Genomic DNA, 25,239 nt, shown 5'->3' with positions numbered 1-25,239 from the left:
TAAACTCAGGCACCACTTTGCTATTGGATAGAAACAAGCTCTGAGAACTCTGTCCAGAGACTCACCTCTTCATCTTCTTTTTTGTTTTGTTTTGTTTTGTTTTTCAAGACAGGGTTTCTCTATGGCATTGGAGCCTGCTCTGGAACTAGCTCTTGTACACTATGGTGGTCTCAAACTCACAGAGATCCTCCTGCCTCTGATTCCTAAGTGCTGGGGTTAAAGGAGTGTGCCACCACCGCCTAGCCGACTCACCTCTTCCTTAGACTCACTATTCTCTCGCTCCCGAGGCTCCTGTTTGACGTGTGTGACCATGGCAAAGGCGGCTCGGTCATGGCTGTCGGCCAGATTGATGACATTGGTAATGGAGGGGAGCATAGCTCCCTGGCAGCTGGTGCCGATGGCCGTGCTCTTCTCACACACGGCCAGGAGGAGCTAGAAAGGATCATGGGAAAGAAAACCAGTTTAAATTGTCTGGCGCTGGGAGTGCGTGAACACCCAGGAACACCCAGACATCAGAACAGATGCTCACATACGGACAACCCAGGTCCACAGCTCAGGTTACAGCACCCCCAGCCCAGGTTAGCTTCACGCCTGAACTTGCCCTCCAGATGCCCCTGGCCCAACTTCCTCTGGTCTACCCCAGAGACCTCGGCTTCACTTCCCTCTTCTCTTTTTCTCTCTCATTCCATGAGGCACAGCCCCAAGCCCAGCTCAGGGAACCTCCTAGGTCATCTTCAGAACCACTCTCTCAAAATCATCTTTTCATACAGCTAGCTCCATGACTCCCCTCTCTCTCCAAACCCCTCAAAGACTCCTCATACCCTCAGAGAAACAGTCCACGCTTTTCTTGGGCTTGGCGCACCTCAGATCTCCTGTGATGTGATATCACCCCTCGACTGTCTATGTGGTCCCCTTGTGTTCTCAGCACTTCCCAGACATTTCCACTAGCAGCCCCTGTATGATCACTACAGGGCCACTGCTTGTGCTGCCCCAGGCACTAGGGGAAAGCTGGCTTCATTCATTCTAGGTAAGCAGATGTCAGTCTGCGAAGTACTAGTAACCTGACAAACCAGCGCTGCCTGGTGCCTGAAGCCCGTGATTAAGAGTGGCCCATGAGTCCCCTGTGATCCTTATGGCAGACTTGCCTCTCAGTGAAACACCAAGCCCTCTGCAGGCTGGACTTCACAGACTTCACATACCCGCCTGCTGCCCCAAATCCTCACCCCAAGGAACCCAAACCAACAGTACTGGCAAGCTGCCCACTCTGTTCACGATCAATGAGATGACACCCACAAACGTCCATTCAACTTTCTAGGTAGATGAAGTTTAAAGATGTTTCTATGTGAAGATGAAGGAATCTTTACCTACTAAAATTTCTTCCGGTTTTTTGATACAGATTCTAATGTGCACAGTAAGATGAGAAAATGTTATCTTAATCCCTTACTTCTAATGATTAGCAGCAAGGCCTGTTTGTCTTCCCTGTAGTGGGACAAAACCAGGTACATGACGGGATATTTCTGTACCTCCTTGTGTTATAGAATGCAGTGGTTTGATGAGAACAGTCCCCATAGGCTTACATGTTAGAATGGGTCCCTAGTTAGTGGAACTGTTTGGGAAGGATTAGGAGGTGTGGCCTTGTTGGAGGAGGTGTGTCACTGGGAATGGGCTTTCAGGTTTACAAAGACTTTTGCCACTCCCAGTGTACTCCAAGCTTAAGGTCTGTGAGCTCTCGGCTATTGCTACTGCCAGGTCTTAGCTCCACCATTGACAGCTGTAACCCTCTGGACCATAAACCCAATTAAATGCTTTCTTTCATAAGTTGCCATGGTCATGGTGTTTTTTTTAACACAGCAATAGAAAAGTGACCAATTCACAGGATAACCTGCTGCCTTCTATGCCCCCTCAGAAAATCCCCAGGCTCTCTCAGTCACAGAGGTTGAGCTTACCCACCCTACCTCAATGCACTGCTTGATCCAGAAATGGCTTCCCATGGCTTCCCAATTCTGGGAACAGGTAACATACAGCAAGCGCTCATAGACACGGCGTTTCATAGAGTTGTCAAAAACTTCAAAAAACTTGGCTCTGATCAATGGCTGGGCACAACGGAGCCCAGAGAGAAAGGCAGGCTCAAGTTTTGCAGTCAGCTCACTGCCAGAAAGAGCCTCATCCCTGCAATGAGAGGAGGTAAGAGAACATGTCAGAGCCAGGTAACCACCCAGATCAGTGTTCAAGATGATGGACACCAGCTCCCCCAGACTAACTCCATTGTAACACCAATGTGTGTTTCCACTATGAAGACTTGAGCAACACTTCTGCAAGGGCTCAGAAATGCTGCCAAGGGTGATGAAGAGATGGACCAGTGGTTAAGATCACTAGCTGCACTTCTAGGGGAGCTGGGTCCCATTCTCTGAACCCACATGGCTGCCTACAACCCTCTATAACTCCAGTTCCAATGGATTTGATGCCCTCTTCTGGCCTCTGGGGATACTGCACATATATACATGCAAGCAAAATGTCCATAAGCATAAAGAAATCTTTAAAAAAAAAAAGATAAAGAAATGCCATCAAGATATGTTACCTTAATATCAACATGAATGGCTCAATTTAGATGGAAGTACAAGATTAAAGTCATACTGCACTGCTGAGGGGGGAACACACCATGGACCACAGGCAATGTGGTCCTAAATTACCTGTAGACGTAGTTAACAAGGTCCAAAAACTGGGCATTTAGTTCAAGGTCTTCTGGGAAGCGTTTCTCTATGTAAGTCATCATTTTCACAAGCAAGATCGATTTCTCCCGGAGTGTAGGTGTCTACAAAATTGGTTTCCCCAAAGAAAGTACCAATTACACTAGCTGAAAAACCACAAACCCAAAAGCATTTCACAGTCACCTGTCCAACTCTCCACGTTCCTGCTATTTTACCAATAACAGTATTACTTACTCCAATCAAGCCAGCTCATTTTTAAGAGAAAAAAACCCCAAAGATGGTTGTGATTATCTTTAGGTGCTCAAAGTCACAACACACCAATAACCATCACCCCTCCCTCCACAGGGGTGACTCCCTTTGGAAACTTAGAAGCACCTTCCTACATGACAGTCTCTCACCAGCAAAAGTATTTCACAGCTCACCTCCATCACCATCAAAGAATAAGCTTACAAATAAGATTCATGCAACACTTTAACAAAGGAAAAGCCACTGTGAGAAGCATAGCTGCTTAGTTCATCTGCCTGGCCCGCCCAGTGAAATCTTCACTAAGCAACGCTATTGTGGGGGCGTCCAACAGCCCTCTTGTGTCATGTGTGTCAGAAGGAAGAGTAGCAGGGCACCGCTTGCTTCTCCGTTCCTGGGTTTCAAGAGAGGGCCAACCTGGCAGAGTGTGGCCCTCCGGCCAGCTCACCTGATTGGCTGCCATTGGGGAGTTATTCTTAACCCAGTCCTCCACAACCTTCACCACGGCGCGGAGGATCTTGGCATCCGGGGACTTCTCGATGAGGGAGGTCAGGATGGTCTGGATGAAGTTCTTCCGCATCTCCATGCTCATCACCGCCAGCCGAGTCTTTACGAGCTCCAGGCTCAGCATCACCAGCTCACTTGTCCCAGCTGTGCAGAGAAAGGACAAAGACCTGGGTCCCATCCCCACAGGGGCACTTAAAGGACCCACTGTCCTGGAAAACATTCACAAACGTTTTCACTCTAAGTCTTTTCTCCAGTAACTGGCATGCTGGGACTGCAGCAATGTCACTTCTTTTCGTTGCATCTTGCAAAGCGCCCTCTAGCATCCCCAATCACAAGAAGGGGGTGGGGTGACAGAGGTGATGGGAACGGTGTAGGCACCCCAGCCTCTACACATCCTACCCAAAGCTACCTGGCACTGGGGTCCTGGGGAGCCTCCGGCAGACATGGGAAACAGAACACACTACTAACCCCCACTACCCAGTCGGTGGGAGTCTTGGCTCTGTTTAGGAACTTGACATATCTCTTCAGAAATGGCAACTGTCGTAAAGTCCTCTGATAACTCAGTGGCTGTGGTGAAGGTTCACACGAACTCTTTCAGTTGCTTTTCATTCTCACTCACAATCTTAAACTAGATTTTCAGCCTAAGCCATGTTTTGACTTTAAGCCTGTTACACAACTTCTCAATCAACCCATGTTCAAGGTAGTGTTCTAACACATGGCCTGCACTGCCCAGATGACCCACAAAGTGGGTGAAGAAAGAACACCTGTCCCCGGCTGTCACCTGCAGTTGCTTCAGTGCTCCCGGATGCTGCCTGTGGATTTAAATGCTCTCGGACCATCTTCTGGAGGGAGCGCATGAAGACAGAGATCAGTCTGTCTATGTAGCTTGGGTTGTTGCAACAGGCCGACTTGAGGATCATGAGTGTCCCTGCAGTGTAGGAATAGCATTTATTTTACAAAGAAGTGACAACTGTGCTGGGGAGCTAGCTCCATCAGGACAGTGCTAGCCTAGCAAGCCCAAGGACCCAAGTTTGATACCCTAAAGCCAGAAATGCACCCACGCATACGTGCATGAACACACACACACACACAGTAACAACAAAAGTGTGCTTTTGGAGGCTGTCCTGGAACTCGCTCTGTAGACCAGGCTAGAAGAGATCTGCCTGCCTCTGCCTCCCAAGTGCTGGGATTAAAGGCGTGTGTTACCACCACCTGGCTTCAAAAGTGTGCTTTTAAAGCAACCAATTCTGCCAGCCCTGTGAGCTCCTGCCTTCAGGACTATGTCCACATTCAGAAGCATGAACTGTCACCCCGAATCTTAACTTTGTTAACATTACCCTACAGAGCAGACATCTGTGCTTCAGCATAAAATATTCTTCCCTTCAGTGTTGGATCTGAATTTTAAGCTTTGACAAATTATGCTCAGTAAAGTGTTTTATCCTGAGATGTTTAGGACAGGAAGAAAATTCTTAGAAAAAAAAAAAGTCTAGCCTATCTGAACATGAAACCTTTCAGATTTTATTTCATGCTTCTATGAAAATTGCCCAAGATGAGAACAGGAATACTGAGTGTCTGCCAAGAACTGATCTTTCACTGTCAGGTCTTCAATACCACCTTGACCCTGGCAGAACCTGAACTCTATTCCTGGGACACATCACCAACCCATCAGAAGGCATCCCACTTGTGGACAATTCAGGCTGCCCTTGTTAAAACCTGGTTCTACATAGCAGCCATTGTACAGTCAGCCTGATTTAAGCCAGGTAACCGAGTCCATGATGCAAATGGGATGTGTAGGGCCAGGACAGAGAGTTCAGTGGTTAGAGCATTAGCCCCTCTTTCAGAGAACCCAGGTTCTACCTGCAGTACCCACATGGCAGCTCACAACCATCTATAACTCCAGTTCCAGGGAATGTGGCACCATCACAGACATACGTGCAGGCAAAACACCAATGCATATGAAAATAAGTATTTAAAAAAAAAAGAGTGACAAGAAAATAGGATGTGTCCTGCTCTGCTCTCCTCTAAGGACACAACAGTGACAGCTAAGTCCACCGACAAAGAGAAGCTTAGCACAGCCAGCTCCTCAGGCCCACCTCACCACGTACCACACCAGTCTGTGGTTACCTACAGAGGAGGGAGGCATGGCCCATGAGGGTCACCCTACAGGGGGAGGCAGGGCCCATGAGGGTCACCCTACAGGGGGAGGCAGGGCACATGGAGATCATCCTATAGAGGGAGGCAGGGCCCATGGGGGTCAGCTCTCCTTTGAGCACCTTGGAGAATGAACAAGCAGAGATGTTCCTTTACCCTGCAATAGGAGCCAGAACATACAAGATGGCCCCACTTAAAGTCACAAAAGCCAATCAGTTGACTCTAGAGCAGCCAGGTATGAACAGAACGACAGACTAATTAAACCAAATACACCTGGGCCCTGAATTTTAGAGAGGAAACAGCCAGCTTTGGAAAGCAATAGGTTTTTGTGAAATTAATAACTAAAATTATTCAGAATACAGGTTCAGATGCAAGTATTTTCATAACCAGGGTGGTTTGCATATGTTCTTACTTATAGAAAACAATAAAAAGGGGTGGGAAAGATAGCTCAATGGTTAAAGAGTACATACTGCTCTTGTAGAAGACCTGGGGTAGTTCTTAGAACCACTGTTTGGCAGCTCGAAGCCACCTATAGCTCCAGCTCCAGGGACTCTAATGCCTCTAGCCTCCTTGGACACCCTGCACTCATACATACACATGCATAAACATAATTAAAAATAAAAATAAGGCTAGGTAGTGATGACACACACCTTTAATTCCAGCACTCAGGAAGCAGAGGCAGGCAGATCTCTGAGTTCAAGGCTAGCCTGGTCTACAGAGTGAGTTGTAGGATAGCCATAGTTACACAGAGAAACCTTGTTTTAGAAAGAAAAAGGGGCCGGGCGGTGGTGGCGCACGCCTTTAATCCCAGCACTCGGGAGGTAGAGGCAGGCAGATCTCTGTGAGTTCGAGGCTGGGCTGGTCCAAGAGCCTCCAAAACAAATACAGAGAAACCCTGTTTCGTTAAAAAAAAAAAAGAAAGAAAGAAAAAGGGAGGGGGGACCCCACCCCTAAAAATTAAGTAAAAAAGAAAATTATACATGCCAATCTATTAGTACTTATTACTAATGAATCGAGTTATAGGTAACTTTTATTTAATTTAAATAAAAAGATTGATTTCCCCAAGTTTTACACAATGACAATATGATAGGGAAAAAAGTTATGGTACCAATCCAATTCTAAGCTAAATCAGGTCTAGAGTGATAAGGGGCAGGGAGTCTCTAAGTTGGACTTGTGGGTGTCTGAGGCAGTTATCAAGCTGCCCTGATTATCTAGGTCTGTCTGTCTCAGACAAGTCTTATGAATGGCTGACTGGCATGTGGACACAGCCAGGAGGCAGCGAGTCTCTCACCAGTGCACAGGCAACTCCCTTCAAACCAGGTGTGCACTGGGGCTGAGCAAAAGACTCAGAGGAAGCCCGATGCTGGACACAATGCAGAACTCAAAACAGCAGGTCAGTCCAAAGCCCCAGGCGCGCCCAAGACAGCTGTGCAGGGAGCAGCGACCACAGTCCACGTGACCCACTGCTGGGCAGAGCACACAGGCACTCACCAAAGAGCTGGGAGGGATTCGCGTTGGTGGCCTTCTCATAGTTAGTGAGTCCTTCGTAGATGACCTTCCCTACGGCTGCGTACAGGCACTCCAGCTCTTCATACTTGGAGGCCACGCTCGAAGTGCCTGAAATGGAAGGGGGCAGGGAGCTGGTCAGGGTTTTAGGCCGCACAGCCCCAAGATCAAGCTCTAGCTGGTGTGTGCAGCACAGCGCCTTTCCTTCCGCCACAGGACACTAGTGAGGACAACTCTCATCCTGACGACTCTCACACCCTCCATCAGAGCACACACAATTGCAAGTTGCCAGCTGTTCAATGTTTGTTATGATACTTTAGCCTAGCCTCCCTTAAATACCTGAAGGAAAAAAAAATCCAGCAGATGAAGAAATGAAGTTCAAAACAGAAACAAAACAACACATTGCCATTAAGTTTTCAAGTCAAATGTTTTAAAAAGGGATTGAGAGGCTGGTGATGGTAGCATACGCCTTTAATCCCAGCACTCAGGAAGCAGAGGTAGGTGGGTCTCTGAAAGTTCAAGACCAGGCAGCCTGAGCTACAAAAATAAAACAAAAAGTAATGTTGGGAGTAAAACAAACTGGGAAAACAATGTTCATGAACAACTACAGGATGAGTACTCTAAAGCAACAGACCCAGGGCCTACCAGTCTCCTGCAAAGGAGGAGGGCCATGGGAGAAGGGTCACTTACTTGGCTCTGTAGGGAAAATGCTCATCAGGCGAGAGAGGAGGCTGTGGACAGCTCGCAGCACTTTGGTGTTCCCACACGTCATGCAAGCTGCAATGCCCCGCTGCAGAGGCTTGAAGCTACTGAGGATGGCTGGTGACTGGAGCACAGTTAGCAGGAAGTTCAGCACTTCCAATCCTGTGCAGATATTGCCATAGTTCACCTGGTTCGGCTGCTCCTGCAATGGGAAAACAGGCCACTCTCAGGTGAAGTAAGTGGAGACACAAATCCACAAAGTGGGTGTCATCAAGTATGTGAAACTATGTAAAAAGCCACTGTCACAGCATGTGGCCACCATGCAGAGCAGGACTTTTATGAGGCTGCACCCCCTAGAATGGGATGTGAAAATTTAGTTAAACCTCTTTAAGAAGTCATTAGGACATTAGTATTCAATATTAAATATCACTTAAGGCACTAAAATTTGGACTAAAATGGAAAGGTATTGTAATGCAGGATACTTCTGTTGGCCTACTTACTTAAAATACAAAAAAACTGTCCCAAAAGAAATGTCAGACAACCAGCAAGAATCAGGCCTCTGGTTTGCAGCGTGAGCCCCTGGTAGCCTTTTAAACCTCAGACAGCAGTGTTTTAGTTCTTTGTGGACCCAAACAGCAGATATCTACACTAGGCCTTTTAAGTCCAGGAGTGAAAGTTTTCAAATTCCATCAAACAACCGTACAAACGGAACCAGAGATGGCAATGACATGGACCAGGCTTTTGCTGCCATCAGAAAACCCAAGGATAAAGGTTTCCAAGTAAAGAAGCCACAGAGACAACCAGGAATGGAACCAACTCATCAGCTGCCTATGCTGAGCCTCCTCAGGGCTTAGTTCATTGAAAAACTGCTTTATAAATCCTAGCTTATTGTATAGAGTATTATGATAATCAACCACAACAGTTTATACCAAGCCAGCTAGGTCAATGTAAGACATGGGGCGGGGCTGCATTTGAAATATGAAAGACACTATTGATCTAGTCTAAGCACTCTGGGCTGATTGAGAACTGAAGGTCAAAGCCATGTTCATTGAGTCACAAGATAGAGTGGAAGAGGCCACAGAGTGGGCACACATCAAAGCTTGAGTTTTAGACTCAGGCCCAGAAGAGAGACTCACAGCAGAGCCAGGTGACAGCATCGACTGACACCCCACACCTACCACAGTCATCAGCAGCTTATCAAACCACTGCAGCTTGAGCTCTGACTTGCACCACATATCTGGCCGTAAAGCAGTCTTGAGAAGATTCACACAGCGACGAGAGAGCACCTCTCCAGGCGACCCTGCAGTGTTGGTGTTGTCATTGACCTACAAAAATGTCAAGTGGGTGGTCACTGAACACCAGCTTACAGGTACAGGAAGAGCAGTGACTGTTTCCCCAAATGTCCCTGTACCCATGCATCTTCCAACACCTGGCTTTCCTTCTCCCTCTGCTCCCCCCCCCCCTTCTCTGCAGCCGGTGTCTGCAGAAATTGAGAGCAGGGCCCCTACTCCCCGAAGAGGGATTCCTGCACACAGAGCCCCTCGCTCTGCAAGGAAACAAGGTTGGACAGCTCAGGATTCTTCACAACTTTTAGTAATCTCCAGTATTTCACCAAACACAGTATTTTGTTTGACCAGTAAGGACTGAGGAACCCGGCCCCAAATTAATTTAAAAAAATTAATTTTTTTGAGACTTTATGTGTCTGGGTGTTTTGCCAGGATGTATGTCAGTCTACATGCCCAGTGCTGAAAAGGCCAAGAGAGAGGGGTTGAATCCTCTAGAACGGGAGCTACAGGTGGTGAGCCACAATACATCCCATGGTATAGACAGTACTCTTAACTACTGAGCCATCTCTACAGCACGGCCACCCCAATTTTTTCTAAGGAAAACCTCATTTACATTAGATTTTGGAAATAAAATGACATGTTTCAGAAGTATATTCCCAGAAACTCTGTGAGAGCATAAATACTGATAAGATCAGTGAGCCGAAGCTATAATCACTGCTAAAGTAATTGCAAGCTGCACAGCTCCCTGCAGACTAGTCAACTCAATGCCACGAGCTATGCACCACACCCAACTTGATATACACAGAAAACAAGGAAGTGGACTAACTGGCCAAGACCCCTTAACTACACCAAGACGCTGCAAATGTAAGATACGCTGGGCTGGGGTGGACGGGCGCTAAAGGTGCTTGCCACCAAGCCTGAATTCCCATGTGATGGAAAGAGAACCGACTCACACACATGATCCTGTGACTTCTACATGACATATTGAATACATGCCATTATTTCATTAACACTGAAAGGAGAAACTGGGAGACAGACATGCCTACCAATAGAGAGGCACGGCAGCCAAGTGTGGCACACACTTGTAATTCCAGCATTCAGAAGGTTCAAGTGGGAGGGTTGTAAATTAGAGGTCAGCCTGAGATACATAGCAAACTCCAGAAACATAAGTCAGGCATAATAAAGGACAATAGGACATCAAGGTGGCAGACTTGCTCTCAGGCCTGCTCACAGACACCATGCTACAGGGTCACTAGGTAGCTGCTGTTACACAGTCCCATACCTGGCAAGCCACTCGGATGAGGAAGTTCACCACGGTGTCCGTGTGCTGCTTGTCAATGGGCTTGGCAAGAAGAGAGTCAGCTCCTGGCAGTGACTGGCTCCTCCCGAACACCTAGGAAAGGGCCGTCCTTTAGTGGGAAGGGACCCACAGCAAGCATCTCCCATGGGATGCTGACTCATCCCGCTGCTGACAAGTACAGGCACTTCCCAGATTCTGGGCTTGAAGGAGTCCAGGGCAGAGGATCTCCGCTTTGTGAACCATACAGTCCTGGCAGGGGCACATGACTTAACACACTAACTGGCAGTGAGGAGTGATGGCTCATGTGACAGACAACCAGAGGGAACATGGTCATAAAAATATGGAGTGCAAGGGAAGAAACTGATTCTCGGTAGAAACGTTAGCGCCAGCAGATGGTGTAGAGGAGGCTTGCAGTTTCTGTACTGCAGGAAGACCTGTGTGAGGGCACAGTGAATGGAGATATGTGCCACCAGGAGGGCTCTGTCAAGGACCAGCAAGGAAGTGTGACTTCATTTTTAATGATCAAATATTCATGAGGCAGTTGCAAAAAAACAGTACAGAGGCCCGACATGCCCTTCACCTTGCTTCCCCTCATTTAAGGCAGAAAGAAAGGCTTCTGGTATTCTGCTTTGTGAAGAGCATTATCAACAGTGAGAGAAACAGAAGTAGCCATTGGAAGAGGGAGGGGGCTGCAGAAACTAACTGATGGTACAGGTGATGGATGCTGGGGGAGAAGGAAACAGACAAGGCAGGGATGGGTCCAGCTTTCCACGGAGTCCTGGACAGTTGTGGAAACACCTAAGCAGGTAGGCCAGTAAGAGTTGGACCAAGAGGGGTCAGCCAGGCCAGTGCCCTAAGCCTGATGCTAGTCAAGAACAGAGCTCAAGGCTCCCAGGGTCATTATCCTAACCATGAGTAAAGGGATGATGTCCAAGACCCTCTAGGATGCTGCTCTCAAAAAAAGAGGGGGGGGGGTCTTTTTAAAAGTAAAGTGATCGGGCGGTGGTGGCACTCACCTTTAATCCCAGTATTTGGAAGGCAGAGGCAGGCGGATCTCTGAATTTAAGGCCAGCCTGGTCTACAAAGCAAATTCCAGGTCAGCCAGGGATACACAGAGAAACCCTATCTTGAAAGTGGACATAGTAGACATATATTTTCAACATTTTTGATTCAAAGAATGTTGTTTTTTGGAGCAGGACCAGGGCCTTATACATGCTGGGCAAGCTCTCTCTAGTCAATCACTGTCGGGAACGATCATTGTTATTTAGGATCTCTTGTAAATATTGCCAGCCTTTTTAAAGAATAGCTACCTTCAGTCCCATTCAACCTTCTTCCCCCTCCCCAGCTTCCTAATGAATAGAACCTGGGCTCACAGGAATAGCTGATGGCAAAAAAGGAAAACTTCCACCAGCAGATCACTTAACAACTCCTCAGTCTGCAGCCCTTTCACCTTGCCAACACCTGCTAACTATTCACCTTCAGTGGTCTGGTTACTAGGCAACGACCCCTCTCCTTTGATTCCTCTGCCCTAACCACTATATAACACACCTAAGGAAAATTAAATCTTGCAGCTTGATCAGCCATGTTGTCTAGCTGTCCATTTCTCGTGTCTCTTGTCCTGTCATTCCAGGTTCCTGTCCTTCCCTGGGGGATTCTAGAGAGATGATCTACCACTGAGTCATACCCCTAGCCCCTCACTGGGGAAGTCTAGGCAGGTGCTCTACCACTGAGTCCCACTCCCAGTCCCTCACTGGGGGGTTTCTAGGCAGGTGCTCTACTGCTGAGCTCACCCGTAGCCCCACTGCTGGATTCTAAGCAAGCACTCCATCACCAGGCCATTTTTGCAGCCCCTCGCTGGTGGAATCTAGGCTGTGCCACACCCCAGCTTCCTCCTGTGGACTTTACTGCAAATAACTAGCAGACCCCTGATGGTACTACTAACCCACTGAAGAGGAAAGCCAGGAAACGGGAAGACCTCCTGTGAGTGCCATGCCCTGAGCCATCCCCAGTTCCCAGCTGCCTCTTGAGCAGTTGGCCCAAGAATGCTCAAAATGCATAAAATATATGCAGAGTCCCAGAGAACAGCGGGTACACATGAGGAAATCGTTAAGTTCTTACTGTACTGATGGTCCCAGTGGCTGCCCTGAAGCGTTTCACCTCCTGCGCAGAATCTACAGACAGTCCTCTCTTAATGGAAGACACAGAATTGACACCATCTCCACTGGAGTTCGGGTCCATGTCAGAATCCGGCTGGAAACATACATAAACACACCAATTTTATTGCCTGACTCCCAAGAGACATGTGAGGAGCCAGTGAGAGATGACAGCAGAGGCTGACAGTCCTACCTGCTGGTCCTTGATCCTCTGCAGTTCCCACTTGATGACAACCTCAGACAGGTCCACAGCTAGCCGCCTCTGCTCAATGGTGACACTGGGTGTGAAGCCCAGTCTCTGCATGGCACTGACCATGTGCTGTACCAAGTGGTGCCTCACTGGGTAGTACACCTGCAGACACAGGGCCAACACCACCTTAGCTTATTACAGACAGAGCAGGGACTCGAAGCCAGCATCTGAGACGCACCACACACATCTGCTGTCCCTTTACATACTTTGAAGTGCTGCACTATGAGGTGAAGAATGTGCACTAGCTGTGGGACCGTGTGGCCTTCCTCCACAATGATCTTCCTGGTCCAGTGCGTCAGCATCTGGTGTCCGTCCTCCATGCGGGCTGGCACCGCTGGGGTCAAAATAGCCATCGCTTGTCTCACAATCGCTCGGGCTTCCATAGCATGAGCCTTGAGAAGACTGTGGAAAACCTAGGAAAACAAATGCCAGTTCCAGGGGATCTAATGCCCTCTTCTGTTCTTTTTTTTTTTTTTTTCGGTTTTTCGAGACAGGGTTTTTCTGTGGCTTTGGAGGCTGTCCTGGAACTCACTCTGTAGACCAGGCTGGCCTCGAACTCACAGAGATCCACCTGCCTCTGCCTCCCGAGCCTCTTCTGTTCTCTGTGTACATTGCACACACATGATATGTGCGTGTATATATGTACACGCATATATACAAAACACATATGCATATATACCATGTACTCACACACACCCCTACAAACATATGTGCAGGCCAAACTCTCACCTACATAAATTATTTTTAGGATGGTTTCACAAGAAGGTCAGAATTAGAAGCCCACAAGATCACTCAGCACATTAAGAGCCACACACAACCTGAGTTTTATCCCTAGAATCTACACAAAGATAAAGAAATCAACTCACAACATTATTCTCTGACTGATGCTGTAGCAGGTACGCACCCCCACCTATATCTCTCCCTCTCTCTAACACACACACATAAACAGCAAAGTAAAATAAACAAATCAAAAATCAGGAAGCCGAATGCACCAAACCAGGATGTCTGAGGGGAATGTGAGCCAGTATGTACAGGAGCACGGGGCAGAGCAACGAGGGAGGAGCAAACATCCCGGGATGGGCGTTCACACTATGGAGTTTGTCTTTAAAGCCCTCTCAGTTTTCAATGTGAAAAAACACACACTAACCAAGGACACCACCATGGTTAGAAACACTGGAGATGCTCCAGTAGCCAAGGACACCACTGTGGTTTGAAACACTGGAGACTCTCCCGGCAGCCAAGGACGCCACCGTGGTTAGAAACACTGGAGATGCTCCAGTAACCAAGGATGCCACCGTGGTTAGAAACACTGGAGATGCTCCAGTAACCAAGGACGCCACTGTGGTTAGAAACACTGGAGATGCTCCAGTAGAAGCATCCTTGGATGTGCACTGTACAGCCACCTTTCCCATTCATGGCACTTTCTTCTCTCAAACTGAAGTTCTGTCCCTGCTCAATAATAGCTTCCACTTGGTGGCAGAGGGGGGGCTGAAGCAGGAGGATCACTACAAGTTCCAGAACGGCCTGGGCTAGAGTTGTTAGAACCTGTCCTCATGAACTTCAGGGTTATCCTCCTCAGCTCCTGCCCTCCTCAATCATTTTCTCTACAATTCTGATTATCCGTTAAGAGAATCCAATAGTGCCTCCCCACCTTTTTTTCTTAGTGGTTTGGGAAAAGACACCAGGAAAGGTGCAGATGAGGTTGCGCAGACAGCAAGGAGTACTGTGGGGGAGCGGGCGAGAACCTGAGAGACAGGAGGGAGCTCTATGAGGCACCTGGAGGACGATTTTCTTATGTATGGCGAATTTGGCGATGATGTGTGCCAGCAGCAGGTGTCCGCTGTATTTGCAGGCGGGATCCACACAAGCCTTGGAGAGCAGACAGGGCCATGCGAAGGTCATCAGACGGCGCAGCTTGCTGTTGCGGTTCTTGTTGTTGTCATGGATGTGGTGGGGGGCATGCTCCACCAGCAATGTGGCATACTGCAGGAGGTAGATTCGCAGGGAATCCAGCATGTCTGCTTGTTTCTCAGGGTCCAGGACCTGACACCAAAGGAGGAACTCACTTTAGATTTTAATTATGGTCATATACAAGTCTGGTCCTTAAAAATAAACCTTAAAGATTTTCTTTGGGGAACTGGAAAGACGGCTCAGCGGATAAAGACACTTGCTGCCAAGGCTTATAACCTTGGTTCAAGTCCCATAACCCATAAATCAAACTCCCTCAGATTGTCCTCTGACTTCCATTTGTATGCATGTGCATACACGCGGACACACATGGGCACGGAAACATGTGACATAGACAAACACACGCAAGGTGAGGGGAGCCACCAGGAAAGTCTTATGCCCACAAAGCCCTACCACAGGCATACACATTCACCCATCTGCAAGGGCTCGCCACATAGAGGTGCTCCTGGGGACGCCACCTTGGTTATAAACACACTGGTAATGCTCTCTGGGTTGTCTCCTTCCGGATTGGGAGGTCCTAAGAGCTGTTCCCCTTCCCCCTTCTCAAAGCTGTACAAGAAAGCAGGATTCAAGATGTGCTGCAGAACCTAGGGGAAGAAAAACATGAAGCAGAACAGAGCTGTGCAAACTTTTTGGGGAGGTGGGGGTGGGGTGGCAGAGCAGGAACATCCTGCATCATCAAGGTAGGACTTGATCAAGACAGCAACTGTTCATCTTGACTTGTAGCCAAATGGCAACGGTCAGAGGCAACCTGAAACTTCAGGAAGAGCGCCAGTCTCAGTCTGGCTTTCTCTCCTCCCTTCAGACAAGCTATTTCTGGACACACGGAAAGGTTCACAGCAGGACCACTCAGTCAGGCCCACTACATGAGCATCTGCAGAGCTGCAGCTCATCAGGAAGAGATCCCAGGCTCCCTAGGAAGAGCCCAGCACCTGCTGCCACCTCCTGTTAATAACTGGACTTACCTTTGCTTTCAGTTCATCTCCAAAGTTGGGGTCATTAAACTCTACAAAGCGGAAAAAGAGGGCTCGCTTTTGAGCGATGCTGTAATTTTTGGGGATCTCCTCTTCCATATACTCTTTCAAGAAGGTCATGTTGCAGAGGAAGCGACCAGTAAAGGCTCGGAGTAGCTGGAACAGCAGCTCTATGTCTCCATAGTTCCTTCTGAAGGGCCAGGACAACGAAGAGGTTAACTGATAATTCTAGAACTATACAGAACCCAGATTTGCACCTTTCCCCTTTCTTCTTCCATTTTTCACCCGTGTGGCATGCATGTGCATAGGCATGATTTTGCATGTGTATAGGAGGCCCAAGGTTGATGTCTGGAGTCATCTTAGATTGCTCTTCTACTTTATTAGTGGAGACAGTCTCTCTCAATCAAACCCAAAACTCACTGATCAGGGCTAATTTTGCTAGCCAGTTTGCCCTGGGATTCCCTTCTCTGCTCTCTGCCTTCTAAGGCTGGAATTACAGGCAGGCTGCCACACCCATTTGTCTTTTCTATAGGTTTCTGGTGATCTGAACTCAGGTCCTTATGGGTGCAAAGCACTGAATTCCCCCCCTCAGACCCTGACTCACATTTTAAAGATTTGAGTTACTACGTACCCTCTAACAAATCTGACCACACTACCTAAGGCTCAGATACATCAGGGACAAGGCCACAATCTAGGTTTTTGGACAGAAGAAACCAATGCACCCACTTGCAATAGTTCAGCAGACAGAAGGCCAGAAGCTTAGGCTCCTTCCAGTTGGTGGCAGCCATGTTCTCTTTGCGGTGTCTTTCTTGAAAGGTCTCGCTTACCCACACTCGCCTCAGCTGGCTCACCAGAGAGTGCTGATTGGCCAGCCAGGCGTCATCATTTTTAACTATGATGCTTATGATCTGTAAGAAAAGAGCACTCATCAGGGACCTGCAGCTCAGCCTGACCAAAGGCTCTGGCTTCCAGTGAAGATGTCCTACCTTGATGGCCTGAAACTGGAGGTCCAGGCGCATGTTACTGGTGCTGGGTGAGCCAGGGCGGACTGCCGTCTGTGCTCCACCAGGCAGCAGCAGGGTGATGAACCTGTTGGGATTTGCTGCCAACACATCCCTCAGAGGTCTGGCATCTTTGTGTTTTAAGAAACTCTGAAAGCAAAACAATGGAGAAAGTTGCTTGAATCAAATCAAACTCACAAAGGTGGGTGGGAGGACACAATTCTACCATTCCTGGTCATTTCTTCACAGAAGGCAAACAAAAAAACGCAGCAAGCACTTTTAAGAAAAGCTGTTGCTGGCTGGGAGTGGTGGCACTCACCTTTAATCCCAGCACTTGGGAGTTTGAGAACAGCCAGTCCCAGGCCAGCCAGGGCTACAAAGAGAACTCCCCCTCCAAAATGTTAAAAAATAAAAAGATGCTGGGCTGGAGAGATGGCTGAGCAGTTAAAAGCACTTCTGTTCTTCCTTCCAGAAATCCTGAGTTCAAATCCCAGCACCCATATGGTGGCTCACAACCATCTGAAACTATAGTCCCATGAGATACTTTTCTGGTGGGCAGATGTACAAGCAGACAAAGGCATCCACATGCATACAATACACATATAAATCTCTAAAAAAATAAAGATGTTTTCAGGACCAACAAGTCAGCTCAGCAGGTAAAGATGCTGGCACTGAGCCTGATGACCTGAGTTTGACTCCCAGGACCCACGTGGTAGATTGAGACAGACAATTCCTGAAAGCCATCTTCTTCTGACCTTTATGCATGCACTGTGGCACAAACAAACACAGTAAGACAAAAGTGATGCTTTCCAGTTTATAATCCTAACTGTACTCTTTTGTTACAAACACCAAAATCCTCCCAACTAACTTGGGTTGCAGCTTTGCAGATGTGATCATGTGACATGCAGACCTGTGATGTCTCTCTCTCTCACTCGTGGTGAGACGTGTGTCTGTAAGGGCTGAGCGCACTGGCTGACAGCACAAAGCAAAGACCCGGTACAGCTGTACGGGTTCCTACCATGAACATTCGGCTCCACTGGGGGTCGTTCAATGTTGCTTCCATCATGAACAGCTCCACTGTCTGCGAGGGATGCCGTGTCAGAAACTTGATGAGAGGCTCTCTGAATGGACTGCCCGCCTACAAGACATAGGGCAAAAATGCAGCCCACACCATCCTTCTCAAAGGCCTTCCAGTTGTCACCATGATAATAACACAATCCTCTTCAACTACACCATAATTAAGTATCAATACCAATAGCCTTATACTGCCAATTTTTCTCGTTTAAAGCATTTTAACAAAATGAGTCAGGCGCAACAGAACACTCCTGTCTTCCCAGCCCTTGGAGGCTAAGGGCAGAGGATGGCTTCAAGTTTAAGTCTAGCCTGGGGTACTTGGCAAGACCTGCAAACGCTCTCTGTCCTCCACATTTGCACTGTGGTATGTGTATGTTTGCACAACACACAAACAGGCAAGAAAAAAAAAGATGCTTCCAATAACTGTTGTTTGGTTTTCTGTTACAAAGACCCTGTCAACCACAAGGCTTCTCTCAGCTTCTCTTTATACCTAACAAGAGTGGTGCAGAGGTTCGGGCAGCTCACAGTGCTGACAATTAGAATAGAGGAGTGCCCAGTCCTAACACCACATTCTCACTACCACCCCCAAGGTGCAGAGGCGGCTGTGAAATTGGGAACAGACAAAAGCATAGGAGACAGAAACAGGGAGATGGATATGCACAGCCAGTGTGGTGACAGTGTCACGGTGTGGTGACAGTGTCACATTGTGGTGACAGTCTCTCAGTGTGGTGACAGTCTCTCTCTCAGTGTGGTGACAGTGTCACATTGTGGTGACAGTGTCACAGTGTGGTGACAGTCTCTCTCACAGTGTGGTGACAGTCTCACAGTGTGGTGACAGTGTCACAGGGTGGTGACAGTGTCACAGGGTGGTGACAGTCTCTCTCACAGCCAGTGTGGTGACAGTGTCACAGTATGGTGACAGTCTCACAGTGTGGTGACAGTCTGTCTCACAGGGACTAAGGCTGCACAAGCCTGGCGGGCCGGCAGTCAGTCACAGCTGCAGTTGTAGCTCACGGCCCAGCTCTTTCTGAAGGACTATTAGCTACTGATGGATTCTGGGAGATGGGGCATCATTATTATCATGGCTGAAATGACTGGTGATCCCACTAGGCTCCAACGGGTCATTTCATGCCTGTGATCACTAGGCTGGTCCTGGTTAAACAGGTCACAAAACAATATTCCCTCCTCCAACAAAAGGAGTCCAGAAAGGGACCGTAGGTGGGGGGAGGGCTGACAGGAGTGGGAGGGAGGTAAGAAACAAAGGGTACCAGCGAAATTAATCATAATGAACTGTGTGTACATATGAAATTGTCACCTGATTTTTTTTTTTTTTTTTTTTTTTTTTTTTGGTTTTACGAGACAGGGTTTCTCTGTATTGTTTTGGAGGCTATCGTCCAGCCCGGCCTCGAACTCACAGAGATCCGCCTGCCTCTGCCTCCCAAGTGCTGGGATTAAAGGCGTGCGCCGCCACCACCCGGCGTCACCTGATTTTTAAGACACAAAGTTAACTAAAGAAAAAACCTACCAAAAATAACTAAATAAAACAGTTTTCAGCTACACAGGCACTGGCATGTTTGCCCATGATCCAGTTCACACAGAAACTCATGTTACCAAGATTATGAAGGTGGTCTGGACAAAGTCAGTGGGTCCCAAAACACAACCCAACAGAAAGACAACACAACAAAAAAACATGAAATTGGAGTGGGTGGGGAAGGGTACATATGATCAGAATATATTATACATGGTATAAAATTGTCAAGTGAATACATTTAAAAATAAATAACAGAATAAAAATACTCCAAGCAATAGATGTCAGCTAATGAGAATTAGCCCTGAGTCTGACCATACCTCAATCAGCATGGCCCGCTCCGTCTTCATCACGACCTCCAGCAAAGGTTTGACCAGCGTTTGAGGCGCAGCTGGGATCAGATGGAAAAGGTTTATAATCGCCGAGCAAATCTTCATCTCCTAATAAAGAAAGTCAGAAACCATAAACAGGTCCATTGGTTCTGTGAATGAGGGAGAGCGATCACTACAGACCCTACTACTGTCTAGCTACATTCACAAGGCTGGCCAACGAAGCATAGTTAACATGGAAAAGCCACGACTTACCAGACTTACATCACAGCTCTGCTTGTCCTGAGAAAACTCACTGCCCTCCCTCGACCTTCAGCTCATCCGTCTCTGGGGGATAGGGCTCAGTGTGCCTGATGTGTTACTGTGCCTTTTGTTTTCAGGCCACTGACACCTGTGTCACCTAGCTAGCCCTTCTCATGGAGGCAGAGGCCATCAGTCACACGTGGGTGTGAGACTGCCTCATGTGAACTTCTAAGACTCCAAGTTCTGAGAGAACAGAAATCTTTCTGCCCTCAAAACCTAGCCAAGGAAGCTCAAAAAAACAAAAAGTTTATCCAGAACCTAAACACCAGAGTGAGTAATGACTGCAATTGGGGCTGAGCATCTGTCAGCCAGGCTGGAGACAGAGCTAACAAATGGCTGTGCTGGGTCCTGTTTGTGTGTGTGGGGACTGCTGAGCTTTGTACTGTACATGTGCGGACCACTCGGTGCTGGGCTGCTCCAACGGTCACCCTGACACCCCAATCTCAGGTCAGGCATCCTTCTGCTGTGAAGGGACATTTTTCCCTGGCCACTGGGCAGGGAAGAGCCCAGAGGCACCACCATGTACCATGTGGGAGTTGTGTCTGCAGCTCTTAGGGAGAAAAGGGGGAGACAGGCACTGGCCGGAAGGAGCCTGAGGCCAGGATGAGATGGCGCTGACAAAGCAGGAACCCAGCTGTAAATTACTGCTCAGTATCACCTCATCCCACCTTACTTTTAGGTCTTTAAAGAGAGCTAATTCTCTCCAGGAGCTAGGTTTAAAAAATGGTAATTTATGCCATAGTTTGTTTGATTTTTGTTTTGTTTTTTAGCAGAAATAATGAAAAATTCTCCTTTACTTTCTGTAAGTCTGTCAGAGGTGCTATCATCCCCATTTTACAGAGGAGAGGAAGCTCGGTTTAGCTGTCCAAAGGCACAGTGCTGTAACTGGATCAGAGTGTGTGGGTGGGCATGCATGAGAGCAGGGTGTGTGTGTGTGTGTGTGTGTGTGTGTGTGTGTGTGTGTGTGTCGGGCAAATAGCTTCTATCCAGTGTGAGGAACTGGTGAGTTGTCTGTTTGACCAGGGTGCAACCATTCCCATTTTGTAGCAGGCCTGGATGCCCTGTGAGGACTTTCTTCTCGGGAGGCTGCTGGAGGCTTGTGCTAGTCAGGAACGCTATGACAGACAGGGCGGTCTGAGAGACTGAAATTCTGACACACAGAAACACAAGAGCTTAGGATCTGGCTTAAACGTCCTAATAGAGAAGAACATGCTTGGCATCCGGACAGTTCACAGCAATACTACGACAGCTCCGCCACAGACAAGACAGTACAGGTCACCGCACTCAAGGGCACAAGGCACTCTGTCCACTACAGGATCACAACACAGCTAACGAAGTCACAGCAAAACCAAATGGACAACAACCCCCTCCTGCAGCCGCACTGCAGTTCTCACCTCTACCCCTTCCATGGCAGGCTGAACCAAAACAAAAGTCACAGCATGAAAAAACGGGCAACCAAACGGTAAGGAGAAAAAAGAAAAAGGAAAAATCAAGTGTTCTTCACATTGCAAGTCATAACTGACTTAGATAAGGTTGCTCTCACCTCAAACTGACAGAATGGAGACAAGGAACACCTCCCGCACTCTGAAATGCTCTCCTGAGGATGGGGAGGAAAATCATCTTTTTCTATTGATGTCATTGACAGAGACACTTCCCACAAACTCAAACACAGGCAGGGTTATTGGGGTTAACAAGACAGTACAGGCACGATAATCAGAACACACAGTAGTTAGACACTCTGAAGCAGAACACGCCTTCCACCCTCACATGTCAACAGCCCTCGTACAGGGTCTCATAGACTGCGGTTCTTTCCTAAGTCAAAAGTTAAAACCATAGATTCAGGATTCTTGTGCAAGGAAGAAACGGTAAGACTTGGTTGTATGCAAACATGTTTTAAAAAGATTTCTTTCTCAGAGTGAATAATTCAAGATTTTACGTCAGGTGCTGAAACAGTTTTAAAAATAAGGACAAAATTCTTTCCCAGCTCGGCAGGAGAGAACCTGGCAGGGCAGCCTCATCCACCTGGCATGTCCAAGTCCCCAGCCCATGAAGAACACTTGCTGTTAGTGTAACCACTTGTCAACTTGAGACAGCCTAGAGTAGAGTCTCCACTGAGGGGCTGCCCACATCGGTCTGGCCTGTGGGCACATCTGTGGGGAACTGGTACAGGAGGGCACAGCCCACTGTGGGTGGCACCATGAGACCTGAGAGCTAGCTAAGTATCAGTGTGGGAACAAGCCAGCAAGTATTGGTCCTCCACAGTTTCTGCTTCAAGTCCATGCCCTGACTTCCCTTAGTGATGGTCTGTAAGCTATAAACTAAAATAAATCTTCCCCTCCCTAACCTGTGTTTGGCCAGAGTTTTCTCACAGCAACAGAAAAAAAAAAAAAAAAAAACTAGAACGTCTCTAGAGGTGGGTTATGTGGTCAAGTAGTCTCTATAAAACCAGCACTGTACACACGTGCACGGGTGTCACACATGGTCCTGTATAGGCTCAGTGTCAGAGAAAGCCACCCAGACATGGAACCTGTCCAAAGCTTAATTATCAGAAAAATCAAATTATGGAGCTTGTGTTTATCTTCCAATTAGCTATGCACATATTCAAATACGACATCTCAACTAAGTGCTCAAGAGCTGAACAGTGGCCTGGTCCTGCGTGGAAATGATAGAGCCATGGTCACCGGCTCTGTTGTGAAATCCAATGCTGTGGCCTGAGTTTAGGAAACGGCCATCAGTGTAGAGCCTGCTCTGCCTTGCTGTTCACATAGGGCATTCACTGCACAAGGATACTGTCCCATGCATGGGGACTTGTCTGTGCCCCACCCTTCTCAATTCAGACCTCCAAATAACATTCTACAGAAGTTCACAGTATTGTTTTAACTCAATAGAAGTCATTTACATTAGATTTCTGGCTTTTCTTGTTCTTAAGACATTTTTCTTAGTATATTCATTTATTGGATGTAGACACACACCAGGGGACATTGTGGAGGTCAAGAGACAACTTTCAGGGTATGGGTCCAGGGTCAGAATTCAGGTTGTCAGGCTTCGCGACTACAGCCAAACTATCTCATGGGCCCTAAGTTTTGGAGCGTTAATTTAAATGTTTACCCTAGAACTAACTACATGTTTTAAAGATCCAGTTTATTTTTTTAAGATCTAGGTGGGCATCTAAGATATGAGATGGGAGAACAAGCAGAGGGCTGGCGGCATTCACTCCCAGGACTCCTGCTCCGTCAGCTCTCTCTGCTCTGCTCTCCTACACGACCCTATCTGATTTTTAACATACAAGTAAGAAATCTTCCAGTGGCCTTACAGGAAAGGTTTAAAATCCTGGTTGACATCTGCTTAGCTGGCACCTTAGAAGCAGCAGAAACAGGACACAGAAACAAAACACTTTGAGTACAGGATGTTCAAAACAAATGACACAGTAGAGCAAAAAAAAAAAAAAATCCAAGTTGGAATGAGGCAATGCATCCAACAAGGAAGCACAAGGGGACAAGAGCCATGCCGAGTGGAGTTCCAGAACTGGGGACACTACTATAAAACGTCCCGTCAGTATCAAACTTAGAGAAAATAATATAAAAATTAGCGCATACAATTTTAGAGTTAAGACAGCAAGAAGCCGGCGTTTTTGAGAGACATGAGGCTTTTAGGACAGACATCAGATACTTAAGAAGACTTAGTTAAATATTAGTTTCCCCTAGAAACAATGTAAATTTGCTGTGTCCTAGTTATTTAATTTTCAATTAATAACTGAGGTGCGAGGAGGCTGTTCCTAGAAAACACCCATGCTGGTATTTATGGAACGCTTTATTGAGTCCCAATGAATCTCTTGGTTTTTATCTGCAATTAGTTAGACACAAGGAAGTGATTACCAACTACTGAGCGAAGGAAAGCAATGGAAATGAAAACTGGAAGGAACAGAAGGACCACCATGTAACAAACAACAAAGAAGATACACTGCTTAAAAAGACTAGTAAAGTGGAAACGCATTGCTTTCTTCTGGAATGCTTGTCAACAGAAAGGTCACATTCAAGTGAGCAATGGAGACTGCAAGGGAACATGGAGATTTCAGCCATTAGGAGCAATAAGTAAAGCACACTGCACATCGACTGTGACCACTATGTCTGGCGTGCATCACAGGTAACTGCCAACACCAGCTGTGCAGCGTGGACACCCTCCCAGAAACGAGCTAGTCACTCACGTTTCCGTCACTCCTCTGGCCCCCTTTGTGGGTGATGACCACCACTTCCATCCACTTGCGCAGATGTTGCTGTTGAAGAGAGAGAGAGAGAGAAAGACATCCTTAGACACAACTTCATGAGAAATACTGACCTTCGGCAGAAATATGCAGTCATTTGATTTCCCTTGTACTTCATAGTGCTCCCATTACAGAAACAGTCTAATCATCTGGCAAGAGATGTGACCCATGTGGGATCTTATACTGTGACAAAAGGTTGAGTTTCAGCAAGGGGTACCTGACCCAGGCACCACAGGTCCAGCCAGTACTCTCCTTCCCTTCTAGTTAGCACCCTGTCCTCTGGATTCTGTGCCACATTGGGGCGGAAGCAGAGAGGTCAAGAGAGACTCCTTCTGGACCAGGAGCTTCAAGGTGTATGCTATGAACAAGGCAATGTGTACTCATGAGAAGTAGCCAGTGAGGGCGGGGATGAGGGGCTCTTGTCGAGACTGGGATGTCTAAGAAGAGACTGGATGTTGGGTGTGCTCTAAGAGGTGAACGCCAAGGGCTCTGGCAGCTACTGTTGCTGAAGGGAACCTGGGGAGCTGGGGGGTGGGGGCTGGTAAGATAAACTGGGATTCCTTTTGACCAGAAGCTGGAGAAAGTTCTCCATTTGGTGTCTGTTAATGAGGCCTTATGAAGCTCAGTAACACCACACAGAAACCTCTGAGCAACAATAAAAAATAAAGGTAGGCAAAGCATGTAGATGATTGAAAAAACTGTCACATGTCCTATGACAAGTACAAAACACCCAGGACACACAAGCTGCCTTCAGCAGGGAGTAACAGGGATAGGAAAGAAACTGAGCATTTTTACACCTTTTGGAATTTTTGTCTTGTTTTGTTGATGCTATTGTTTTGAGACAGGGTCTCACTGTATAGCCCTGGCTGGCCTGGAATTCACTGCACCGACCAGGTTGGCCTCAAGCTCACAGAACAATCCACCCAATTGTCTCCCAAGAATGGTATTAAACAAAGGAGTATGCCACCATACCCAGCCACCTTCTGCATTCTAAA

The 25,239-nt window shown here is 47.5% G+C and overlaps 1 protein-coding gene across 13 annotated transcripts in view; it reads right to left on the bottom strand.

Annotated features, from left to right (window-relative positions):
• LOC101834753 (transformation/transcription domain associated protein) overlaps positions 1–25,239 on the bottom strand; it is a 96,757-nt gene that overhangs the window by 28,779 nt on the left and 42,739 nt on the right. For 7 of the 13 annotated variants that reach the window (XM_040751317.1, XM_040751322.1, XM_040751321.1 and 4 more), the window contains exons 31-52: positions 24,188–24,256; positions 21,527–21,580; positions 21,378–21,398; positions 19,672–19,791; positions 17,768–17,887; positions 16,735–16,899; positions 16,475–16,656; positions 15,740–15,938; positions 15,233–15,361; positions 14,583–14,849; positions 13,013–13,219; positions 12,750–12,908; positions 12,522–12,653; positions 10,386–10,496; positions 8,996–9,142; positions 7,806–8,019; positions 7,101–7,226; positions 4,240–4,386; positions 3,400–3,602; positions 2,691–2,812; positions 1,956–2,169; positions 253–432 (exon numbers count right to left, since the gene is read on the bottom strand). In XM_040751317.1, coding sequence (XP_040607251.1) covers positions 253–432; positions 1,956–2,169; positions 2,691–2,812; positions 3,400–3,602; positions 4,240–4,386; positions 7,101–7,226; positions 7,806–8,019; positions 8,996–9,142; positions 10,386–10,496; positions 12,522–12,653; positions 12,750–12,908; positions 13,013–13,219; positions 14,583–14,849; positions 15,233–15,361; positions 15,740–15,938; positions 16,475–16,656; positions 16,735–16,899; positions 17,768–17,887; positions 19,672–19,791; positions 21,378–21,398; positions 21,527–21,580; positions 24,188–24,256 — 3,288 coding nt within the window. The remainder of the gene's footprint in view (positions 1–252; positions 433–1,955; positions 2,170–2,690; positions 2,813–3,399; positions 3,603–4,239; positions 4,387–7,100; positions 7,227–7,805; positions 8,020–8,995; positions 9,143–10,385; positions 10,497–12,521; positions 12,654–12,749; positions 12,909–13,012; positions 13,220–14,582; positions 14,850–15,232; positions 15,362–15,739; positions 15,939–16,474; positions 16,657–16,734; positions 16,900–17,767; positions 17,888–19,671; positions 19,792–21,377; positions 21,399–21,526; positions 21,581–24,187; positions 24,257–25,239) is intronic. The other 6 variants (XM_013120457.3, XM_013120461.3, XM_040751325.1 and 3 more) reach the window with 2 other exon arrangements.

This window comes from Mesocricetus auratus, unplaced genomic scaffold (assembly GCF_017639785.1).
Source record: "Mesocricetus auratus isolate SY011 unplaced genomic scaffold, BCM_Maur_2.0 Super-Scaffold_100008, whole genome shotgun sequence".
Taxonomy (NCBI): domain Eukaryota; kingdom Metazoa; phylum Chordata; class Mammalia; order Rodentia; family Cricetidae; genus Mesocricetus; species Mesocricetus auratus.
Note: the sequence above shows the minus strand (reverse complement) of the source record. Positions and strands in the feature narration are given on the sequence as shown.